This window comes from Ornithodoros turicata, chromosome 3, assembly GCF_037126465.1.
Source record: "Ornithodoros turicata isolate Travis chromosome 3, ASM3712646v1, whole genome shotgun sequence".
NCBI lineage: Eukaryota > Metazoa > Arthropoda > Arachnida > Ixodida > Argasidae > Ornithodoros > Ornithodoros turicata.
The window spans coordinates 34,271,096-34,282,429 of NC_088203.1; the positions used below are offsets into that span (position 1 = coordinate 34,271,096).

General features: G+C 45.2%; 1 protein-coding gene across 1 annotated transcript; it reads left to right on the forward strand.

The window, feature by feature from the left end:
* The first annotated feature begins 320 nt into the window (after positions 1–320).
* LOC135390191 (putative defense protein Hdd11-like) lies at positions 321–9,555 on the forward strand. Its single transcript, XM_064620157.1, has 6 exons — positions 321–500; positions 1,622–1,829; positions 5,320–5,468; positions 5,530–5,630; positions 7,940–8,004; positions 8,056–9,555. The coding sequence occupies exons 1-6, from the start codon at positions 342–344 to the stop codon at positions 8,190–8,192; spliced, it is 819 nt and encodes a 272-aa protein (XP_064476227.1). The 5' UTR covers positions 321–341; the 3' UTR covers positions 8,193–9,555.
* The last annotated feature ends 1,779 nt before the right edge of the window (positions 9,556–11,334 follow it).

Sequence of the window (11,334 nt, forward strand, 5' to 3'; positions counted from 1 at the left end):
CATTACCGTGCCTTTTTTTTACAATGGGCGTCCTCTTTGGCATATTCAAACATTTCAGAATATTGTATTGAGCTACTGCGGGAGATGCTGCATTTTCATATACTACTGGAACGACACTATACAGGGTATCCACGCTACCTGTAGACGGATTTTTTTGTTGTACATGGAGGAATACTTTTTCCGAGCTATAAGCGATAATATCTCCAATGCTATAAGCCACGCGTTACGAAGCCACCAGGACCCTTATAAGTCGATGTGTTAATTTGCTCTGTTTCCTTTGTTCACTTTTCGTTTCGTTTTCTTTTTTTCTTGATAGGGATGATGTATCGACTGAGCGCTCTATGCCACGACTTACCGACGAAGAAGAGGACCTGATGCTACGTGTTCCTCCACTCCGTATTCCGAAGACCATATTCTGGATGCTGGCCATGGTACTCAAAAGGGCGTCATGGTTTCACGACTTTCTCTCAGGCAAAAGAAAGCACGGGACGACATTCACGGTAAGCACACCGCTCTTTCATTTGGATCGCATAATAGCTGCATTGTATCTCATCATAGATTCTATTGTGTGTAAAGTATAGGTTAAGGCGTAAGGTAAGGTAAAGTATAAGGGCGTATTGCTTATGGTCCTAATTTTTTCTCGACGTAAAACCTGAAGTTCTGTTCAAGGTCCTCAACAGCATTTTGAACTGAGGGTACTTTTCATGCGTCGTTCAATCGGCACTATACCATGCCATTCCACATCTGGACATTTCTATGTGCACTATGCAAGCGATATATGCGGATTTTGTATATCTTTACCACTCATGGTAACCTATATGCTTCGGGACGGAACAGGTCAACTCCGCCCACCAATAGTGACACGTCTGTGAGTGGCACAGGCGGGATAATAGCTCCGCAGAGTTGCAACGTAGCGCGCCCGCATGCTTCAAACTGTTGCGGGTACACTGCTCATCTTGCGAAAAGACCCGTCGGAAACGACGTACTTTGACACACTTGCATGGTTTTAAAGTAAACTCGTAAAATATTCGCGCTAACAAAACATGTGGATCGCCTCCCCTTTTGCTTCACGTCCGCCACATTCTCGTATGCCCCACCCTCAATGTGCGAACACTTTCTGGCGGAGATATACATCTGTGTCTTTAGCTATTGAGTTGTTTCTGAGTACAGAAGCAGACCATATGCGGAACCCATGTGACCTTGTGCGGGACCTTGCCATGCTGTCATATTTTCGTGCAGGCTGTAAGAGAACCAGTGAAGAACTTCTTAAACTTCTAGGCGTTTCAGGTTGAATGCGCAGCGTTTTGTACGCACGGAAACATGTTTTTGCTGTTAAGCTGAACGGCAGCTAGGCCTGAAGGCCTGATCCATGCGACGCAATCATTAGAATCCCCACGAATCACAGCCGCGCTTTCACCTGGCCTGAAAAGTGGCCACCATCAGCCATATAGACAATCACATGTAGCCATAGGCTTGATGCGTTTGAAATTTCTTTCGGCAATTAGGCTGGCTGTAATCCCACGTAGAGAACGAGAGAGAGGCGTCAAGATGGCACTTCCTCGGTTAAGTGTTGGCCAATAGATGACTCACTGCGTGATGTTTTCTTCCCACCACGACATAGCTGGCGTTGGTGTTCTTCGTGGGAGAAATCAAGGCTCATGGCTACGGGGCGCCACCTAATGCTTGCGAGAAAATGACGCCACACCATCTTGAAAATCAAAGCTACAACGCTACGACGCCCGGTGTCACGTTCTATAAACCCACCCCGTCTATAAACAACTTGTACAAGCTCGAGGCATCATACAGTGCGGATACCAAACAAGTCGCAGGTAAAAAAAACCGCTGTTGAAATTTTTGCCAAGTGAGTACATTATGTAAGAAAAATGCTTTCATTACGAGTACGAAGAAAAACAAAAAGGAGATGAAGCTGTTAGGCAGCAAGTAATGTACGAGAAATGTAATGTAATCTACGTATGTAATTTAATGTACATATATAACGTCATCATACCAGCACTGTAGTGCTGTTTCGACATTATTCGACCTTTGTTACTCGCATGTAGGTATAAGCGACATTTGAAGGGTAGCGCTAGGTCGCCAGGACTTCACTCTTTACGGCGACAGCTGTAGCACAACAGCAGCACAATTGGCACATTCTGTAGCAGAATGTGTTGTCGGAGCATTGTTGTAACGTTTTACTCAAACGGTGCCAAAAACATGACTCCTCTTGAAAATATGTTGCAGCAACGTTGCCGGAAAACGTTCCTGCAACATTGTGACACCACTAGAACCATGTTTCCCTAACAGAAATACAATATTGGGACAACATTTCCGTCATGTTTCCGCATTGTGTCACCATTACAACAATATTCTTCAACGCAAGCAATATTTAGGTAATGTTTCCGCTGCATTATTACAGCCGTATTTTCACAGCACAACATTTAGGCAACAGTTGTGTAACGTTCCAACAACACTGGAAAGGGTTACATATTTCTTGAATGCACCCCAGGTAGCACCTAATGGTACGGCAACATTTTATGAATATCATACTTCCACGTTGCCCAAACGTCGCTGATGTGCACGACTGCCACTTTATTTGCAACATTAATTTATAACACTCGAGCAACATGTGTACACAACACTGCAACAACTTTGCGGCCCCGTATATACACATTTTTCGACGCGTGGGAAGCCAGATGCATGGCTGACTACACATAAGTACCGTGCCCCTCCCGCCTGACTGGGGGAGACCTGTATTCTCATCAAGCAGCAGAGCTATATATGGAGATAGACTGCACTGTCTAAATGTTGCAAAAATACAACAGAGATGTTTCCTCCACATCGTATTTGTGTTGGATAGATATGGGTGTAACGGTGTCTCTACGTTGCAGAAACATACGACAAATGTTGTCTTCATATTGCATTTGCATTGAACTAATGTGGCTGTAATACTGTCTCAGTGTTGCAGCAATATAACACAAATGTTCTCTCAGTATTGTATTTGTGTTGGAAAAATATGGCTGTGACGTTGTCTCAATGTTGCAGCAGTATAACACAAGTGTTACTCAATATTGTATTTGTGTTAGAAAACTATGACTGTAACACTGTCTCAATGTTGCACCAACATAACAGATGGGCGCAAGTCGCCATCTTCCCATGCATTTCTCTCTATTCAGCGCGTCATACGTGGGCGGCAGCCACGAGACGTCTCACAGTTATTAGCACAGAAATTTCTCCCCCATACTTGGCGCAAAATATAACGTGTATGGACACACTATGCTCAAAGTTGAATCCTTGTTTGGATCCAAGTGGATTACAGATTCAATCCAAGCCATCCAACCGGTCCAAGCGAAGCGTAATGCACCTGATGTCAACAATAAGCATTGCGAAGGCAGATTATGCGAAATCGTCGGTTTCTGAATTGAGGAAACTTGTTTCGAAGTTATGCAAGAAGCTTCGGAGTTTTGTGAAATTGGTCATTTGCGGCTTCCGCGGCTTCGACTCTTGTTTACGTCATCATGCTTTTTGGAGTAGTGTTGACGGCGCTGTGGTCTTTGTCTTTGCGTGTCATTTAGCGCTTCTATCCTGAACAGTGACCTGCGTTCGTTTTTATGAATTCGTTTCAAGTATAGCGAAGTGAAGTACGCAGCAGATAGACGATTGTGCTATCTGCATCATGCAAATGAACTATTAACAGATACATCAAGTTGCTTGCATCTTTGCACGCATGAGTTTAAAGGAAAAATGATTAATTGTGCATGCTGACGGTACTTGGCACACAGCTCTGTAGGTCGACGCCCGATATCAAAATCTGACGTGATTCAGGTAGAATCGGTATTCGGCAGCACAAAGGAGAGGGAAACCTGTAGATGAATGAAAGAGCAACACACAACTTTGTTACAACAAAGAATATCCGTGCAAGTCACAATTTCATTAGAGCACAGTGCAGTAAAATTAGGCTGTTTCACGGGGTAGTCGACAAACATGTAGTTAAGGGACGACATGGGTGAAATTTTTTGAAGTCGGATTTCAAACTGTGGTGTTGTCGTAAATTCTGGCTCCAGTGTGACGACAGGACTCATGAAGCAGTATCATTTTCCATCATTTTATCATCTATCATTTTATGTTTCGACGTACAACAGGCAAAGAAAGGGTCCAGACACTCCAGGAAAGTCCAGAAACTGCTAATTGCAAACACACATTTCAATGTGAACATGAACGGGTAGGAAATTCAATGATTAACAGAAGTCATACTCTGCTAATCACATACGTACATATGCCCTGCCATTAGCCTTCCAGGTGTATGTACGCGATTAGCAGTGTGTGGAATTGCTCCACACTTGTTTGTAGCTAGGCATTTTTGTGATGAGTAGTGTTGATGGTAGCACATGTTCACAGCTAGGTTTTTCTTTTTTTTTTTTTGTTGTTGCTAAGAGCAGTGTTATTGAGCTTGCCCGCGATTAGCGGTGCATGTCTAGAAGTGGATGTACGCGATTAGCAGTGTCTGGTCGTGTACAAATTCTTCACCGACCTCTATGATGTTTTTTTTCCCTATCTTCCTCGAAAGTCACAATGATGACGAGGGTGCTGCCTCCTGGTGTGATGTTTGCAATGGATACCCAGCTGTCGTGAATCTCGGCAGCCAACATAGCGACGATGGCCGGAGGAGCGGCCATAGTCAGTGGTGGCACCGGATCGCTTTCGTCAAGATGATGCGGTTCAGCATTGTCTCAGATGGTGCAATGCTTGATATTGAGGATTTTATATTTAAAAGTGCAGAACCAGTGGCCATTTCCTTTTGCAGAACTGGTGGTTATTAACTTGTGCTATAAACGACCTGAAAGACTGGTATCTGTGCTTTTGTTTAGCTTTTTTAGAAAAAACTCAAAACTGATGTTGTTCGACATCAGCAAAAGCGATAATGATACCACTCGGGCAATACTATTTTGTCTTTGATATCACTAATAGCTCCACTGAGCTTTGATCAACGTAGAAATTTCAATCGTTGATCAGGATTAGCAATGTTAGTATTAGGCCTTCTTCATTCAACCAAATATCTTACGAACCCGATGTGTTTGGATCGCTAGGACTGCCGAAATCCCTCCCCAAAGGCGGTTGGTAACATTTTTCATGTCCTGTATGTATATTCCATTCCCTCTGAAACTGGATAAAACCCTTACTGTAACGTCCTAGGGAAATGTCTGTTCAGTGCTCTGACGTACCAGGATAATGGTTCGAGTCCATTGAGGTTAGGATACCTCGTTTATAAGTGATGTTCGAGTACACAAATAATTAAATTAAATTGCTGTGCGACCCTCACAGTTTCATTGACGGCGGTGCCTGGTAACAAGTTCCGGGGATTCTTCATACGTAGCGTAAACGCAAAGAAGATGGATCAATTCGTGAATGGTGTCTTCTCTGCATTCAACCAGACTGTTGCCCAAACGGTAGACTGCGATAAATCCCAGGGGGTAAGTAGATGTGATATGTTGACGTGAAGGCATCCTCATAACTTTTCCTTTTTGTTTGCAGAGCGGAATAACACACAGAAGCAAAGAGGAGAAGGAAAAGTTCACGGCAGCGTGGAAGACAACGACAGCTCCGTGCGCTGCACCTCTCGCTCTTCTCTTTCGGTAAGCACTCTATGCAAAACGGGGGGTCCTAACGCACGCCTTGTGTAATTATGCTCCAACAAAAGCCTGATTCACCTTACTGCGTTTACGGCTGCATATATCGTGTTTTGTTCCATCTGGAAGGATCTTCCATTGCAATGATTCGCGACGGAACAGGCAAGCACAATAATAAACGCAGCAGTGTGAATTATCCTACACACTAGGGGCTCATTCTTGATGTGCACATAGCGATAGTTATAGCTATTTTTCAAAATTTGCGCGCTCATTCCGTCACGCGCATTGGCCGACAACCGGGGAGCACGAGCGTTTAGCAAGCGTTACGGGATAGCGAAAAGTTCAAAATCTAGCCCCAGCTCACATGGTCCTTCCAGTAGCATGTAAAACGGCGCGTTCGCACGGCCCACATGCACAGACGTTGTACGAAAATTTAAACACCGCCCTTTTGGCGAATCCGTGTGGCTATTTCGTGACAAAACGGTCTAGCGCTCGGAAATTGCTAGTCTGGTGCCTGCGTTGGGTGACGTGGCCTTTGCGACCGGAGCACGCCTGCCGGAGGTCTACCTGTTTTAGTCTCTTGAATCAGATTAGGGCCATTGCCGTCGTTCGTGTCTCGCTTCCGTCGTCTACTAACCCGTGTTAACTTCGTCGTGCCTGTATAGTAGGGAACATTCAGAGCCAATATGGGAAATCGGATGAAAGGACAACGGACGCAGTTGGGTAACGTGATGCCCAGTCAGATTTGAACTGGGCAAAAAGTGCTACCTGGCAGATTCCTGGCTCTAGAAATGCGCCACCAGGACACGTCAGATACCTATGGTTTAACCAAGAGAACACAAGTGCTCAGAATATGGTAAAAATCTTCCCGGATATGACCACACAAACTCGCCATTTGTTGCTCTTCTTTCGCATTGGCTACTCACTAAGAATTTCTTTATATTACGCACTGCGTTCACTTAGAAACGTTTCGGCATGCTATTCCACAAATGTAAAACCGCTCAGTGTCCAGCGTTTTTCCCGTCATGTACGCAACTAACATGAGCAAAAATTACCTTCTTTCATCTTTATCCGCCCATATCCAAATTTGCCATACAAATGACTGTCGACCAGTTTTGATGCTGCTTCAAATCAATGCCACAATCACTGTGCCGAGCCTGAGGTGCTTTAAAGGGACCATGCAATGATTTGCGCGAATTCTGACTACTCTGCCGGAAACTGTTCTGATGATCCTCACTATCATACACACATCGAATTTTAACCGTATTCCATGCACCGGGGGCACAGTTACCATGCAAAAATAGCGGAGCGGGACCGCCGGATACATCCCTTCGAAGCGGGCTTACGTCATCGCCATCCAGTCCTCTCAGCCAACAGTGGACGATCGGGAGGGCACACCCTGCGGGACCACGTGGGTGCATATAGGTTCGGTTTGGACAACAACGACGTCGTATATCTGCCGTCGAAATCAGTAGAAATATGGCGAAAGGGAAATTGTCGGCGATGGAGGAAGATGCTACATACACAGCGTATAGGAATCGTTCCATACGCACCAGCTCATAAAAGGCCACCGACAGAAAGATTTTCTGACGAAGTAGTAGTTCAGAGAGGAAAACGTGCTCCGATAACCATGCTAACAGTCAACCGCTACATTACAATGGTAGGATTTTGTGTCAACCATTAGATACAATTCATCTTCAGGCCAAATTAGAATATTTCACGGGGAAGTTTGCAAGCTGGCTTGCAAATTTTGCAATTTGTTCGCAAAAGCCCCTCTGCGAATCGACAACATCCTTTGTGTATGATGTCACGGCCAGTTCGCCTCGCAGGCGGGCCGTAGTAGCCGCCGTTTACGGCCGTGGTGAATATAGAATATTTTCGCTATTTGGACGATTTTCAACTTCATATTTCACGGGGTGCATGCTTTAGCACAGAGGAACAAATTGCAAATGATCGTAGGCTTGTCAAATATACTTTCATGGTCCCTTTAACGCAGAATGCATTCTACGCGTACACACCGACTGTGAACTACGATAAACACGTCCTTGTCTGTGTATTATATGCCAAATGACGTGCGTCTGCCACCACATCCGCCTCCCCCTTCCGAGCAGGGCACTAACATGCGGCACCATTTCTCCTAACATGCTCTAGACCATGAATGCTCTGTTATAGATAAACATATCATCTGTACTTCTGACTGTCTTCATACTTCGTTGAAGGGGACTAGCTTGCAGCTTCTGCCGAGTCACCTCATCTATTTTGAATCCTTCATAATTGAATTTCTTTAATTCTTTTAATGCTGGTAACAATTTCAGAGCCACAGTGGCAAGGGACAGACCTGAGTTCACTACAGAGATAAAATCACCTCAGTTAGACATTGGTGAGTATGCTGGATGTGAGAGACAATTTATCTTCCATATCTCGTCTGCAGATTGTCCGCCAGGGAGTTCAACGGAGAGTTCAACGACGACAACGAAGCCGGCGTCAGAAAAAAAAAGTGCAGCTCTGCGCCTCCGTCTCCCTTCGTTCGAGTTCGTGCTGTGTTTCCTATGGATCAATAGCGTTTAAGCTTCGAACTTGACCTCAACAGGAGATTGCAAAGCAGGGAGTATGATTGACCAGCCCTATTTCCTCATCATGGCGGACTACCAATCTATATTGTGCACATGACCTACAATACTGCGTTTATTATACTTCAGTACAATGTAAACAGAAAATATTGATTATTCGAAACACGCATATTTTAAACACCCCTATTTTCTGCTTCATTGACCAAAATGTGTGAGATATGAAAACTCAGGCTATATTTGTATTAGTGTGATTTTGGAATTGGAAGCGAGAATAGGTGGTGTGCATTCAGCGACCGTGGAAGCGCAAAGTGGATGCAAGAATTACAAAACCTGGTGACAACAGCGTGGGCTGCTGGGGGCGTGCCAAACCGTTTCGTACAGTCCCACGCGTGGAAGGTTCTCGTGTTGAGATTCTATCGCTCTTCTGTGATCCCGCGTTCTGCCAGTTTCGCTGTCAGTCTGTTGTTTCTGCAAAGCGTTCATGGTACAATGTTGGGATTTGTGGTGATTAGAGACGTTGCTTACTTCGCTGAAACCAACAAACGGAAAGGAAATCGGCTTGTGAAGCACGTTTTTAGCGTTGACGAATTTGTCTGCGGTGACGATGTCACAACCCACGCAAAGTGTGTTTCATAAGTGAAAGAGGCCTTGGTCTACAGCATCACCATACAGGCATTTGATCGCTTTATTCGTTTATACGGTTTGCGTAGGTTGATTTGACACCTATTGAAAGCTGGGCTAACATTGCTGTTGATGCTAAACCAGTAGAGCAAACGTTTTGATTGCTGTGCGTCAGGAGTTCCTGATAGATGAGCATTCGAAACGTATATATAAGCACGATTTTTTGTTGTTCCTCACAGGCGCCACATATGTGTTATGCGAATATAACTATTTCATCTTTTTGCATGCACAAGTTCTACATTTCTGTCGAATGTAGTTCTATCTTAAGATTTGTCCTCGATTGATTTTCGCTGTGGTGCTTTTTTCTTAGGTCATGACACCTGGGTCTCTTCCCAAGCTTAACAGTCTCACTCTGTCCGAGGTGTGAGAGAGTGAGACAAACTGATGGCGCCGCGCCGCGGCCTCCGAAGAAAATATCTTGCATGACAGCCGTCGGACAGCTAACTTTGTTTACATGTGAAGTGCAAGCATTTTTTTTTTTGCCACACTGCAACTGTTGCACCGCTAACTCTGCAAGCATCTAAAAGAACTCATGATTAGGGACGAGATGTTTCGTTCCTCGTGATTTCCATGCTTCGAATACCACTGAGGGCACTAGACACGCAGTGAATAGCGTTTGTGACGCGCGTTCGGCCATTGTGTGCACAACATAAATAATAATATAAAACATAATATTCTATTTCTTTTGTTCTACTTTCGGTGAACTGAATGAGGACCTCCAAATGATTAGTGATTTAAATTTGCCGCATTCGTGATGGTGGAACGCCGCTGGATACTGCATCACCGTCGATGCCCCGACGAAACAGCAACTGCATTGGGAGCGATAAAGATTGGGCCAGAGCCCAGAGGTGATATTGCTCCCGGTAGAGTCTCACAGTGAGAGCTTGTGATTGATATATTCTAGAGAATTTTACATTGTTCAAAAAGTTTAGTGTTGACGCACCGTCCATTTCACAACCATCGTGCCGCAAACCAACGGCGGTAGCTGAGGTAAAACACTCATATCTATGTATATATATATATATATACAAAGGAAAAATAGCCGAAGCTTGTGGCTGCACGTTGAGCATATGTTTACAACTTGATCGTGCTTACAACTTGATATATATATACCGGGTAAATAAAGCCATGAGAGCAGCATAGATATCGTTTTTGTAGTTTAGTTCTACGGCCAGGCTGACATCCTCTCGAAGAAAGTATGTGCAACTACATTTCTAAAATTCATTTCTGAACTCTTCAATTAGGGGATTTCAGGCAAAAACGGAAGATCAGAATGAGAGATCATCCTAGTTTAAAGCCATTCCACATTTAAAAAATCCTGAAACATGCACGTGCGTGAAGATATCCACCCCCGAATTTTGATATCCTGTGAGACTCTGGCGTGTCTTCTCCGCTACACGACAAAAGTCGCTTTCAAGGCGGTATCGAATTTTCCTTAGGAGCGGGTGACGGAGAATGTGAGCACGCAGGCACAGGAAGTGCCGAGCCGTTTCACCTCATCCGGGAGTCCACCAGCGTCAGACAGGGCTTGCTGTGTTTCAGCCATTCTTGGAACGTCAAGGCAGTGACGAAGGCTTCGAGCAAACTGGGCTGGAAAGGTATTTAAAAATGTTGCTGAGATCCTGCGTAGGATAGGAAGGCTGTAAAGCCCGGTCGCCCTCATGAACGCTGCGCGAATTGCGAGCAGGGAGCGCTGATCACAGCCCAATCCTGAGCCTGAAATATGTTGAATTGCAGCGAGCCATCGCCACACTTTGGTTTCAAGGTGCTCAATCTGGCGAGCCCAGCACAGGCCCGAGTCGAGTACCACGCCAAGGAAGCGATGGAAACGGACAGGCTCAACCTTCTTGGCGCCAACCCAAAGAGGAAAATTTGTCATAGTTCTTCGCGTGTGAAAGGCAGCTCGACGCACTTTTCGTGCGAATAATACATCCCAAGTTGCGTGAGGTACGTATGGACATTATTTAAAGCCAGCTGCAAGCGGCGCTGAATGACTCGGCGTCATTTTCCTATTGTCCAAAAAGGCGACGTTAACTGCATACACGGAAATCGACATTTCGCGGGGAATTACCGATCGTAGGCCAGCCAACACCACGTTAAAGAGAGTTGGACTAAGAATGCTTCCTTGGGGGACGCCTTGATGAACAGGATGTTTAGGGCTTTGGCCTTGGAAAGTACGGAAGCGACAGTTCGGTCCGTAAGGAGCCAGATGAAGAGTCCACCGGATACCCCCACCCGCCCAACAAAGGGCAAGGCGTGCAGCACACAAATGTGCGAGACGGTATCATACGCGCGCTTGATGTCCAGGAAACCCGATACGACGAGTTGCCGATGAGCACGAACATGTTGGACTGTATACAGACGAAGTCGGGAACTGGATCCATAGAGCTTCGGTGGCGACGCAATCCAGCCGTTTCGTCAGGGAAGACACCTTGCTTTTCAAGCCGTGAGTCGAGGCC

Bases quoted from the DNA above. Each gene is read 5' to 3' on its own strand.
- LOC135390191 (XM_064620157.1), top strand. From the start codon at position 342: ATGCCACGACTTACCGACGAAGAAGAGGACCTGATGCTACGTGTTCCT. The intron at 5,469-5,529 runs GTAAGTAGATGT...TTTTGTTTGCAG, and splicing joins ACTGCGATAAATCCCAGGGG to AGCGGAATAACACACAGAAG. The intron at 8,005-8,055 runs GTGAGTATGCTG...TCTCGTCTGCAG, and splicing joins ATCACCTCAGTTAGACATTG to ATTGTCCGCCAGGGAGTTCA.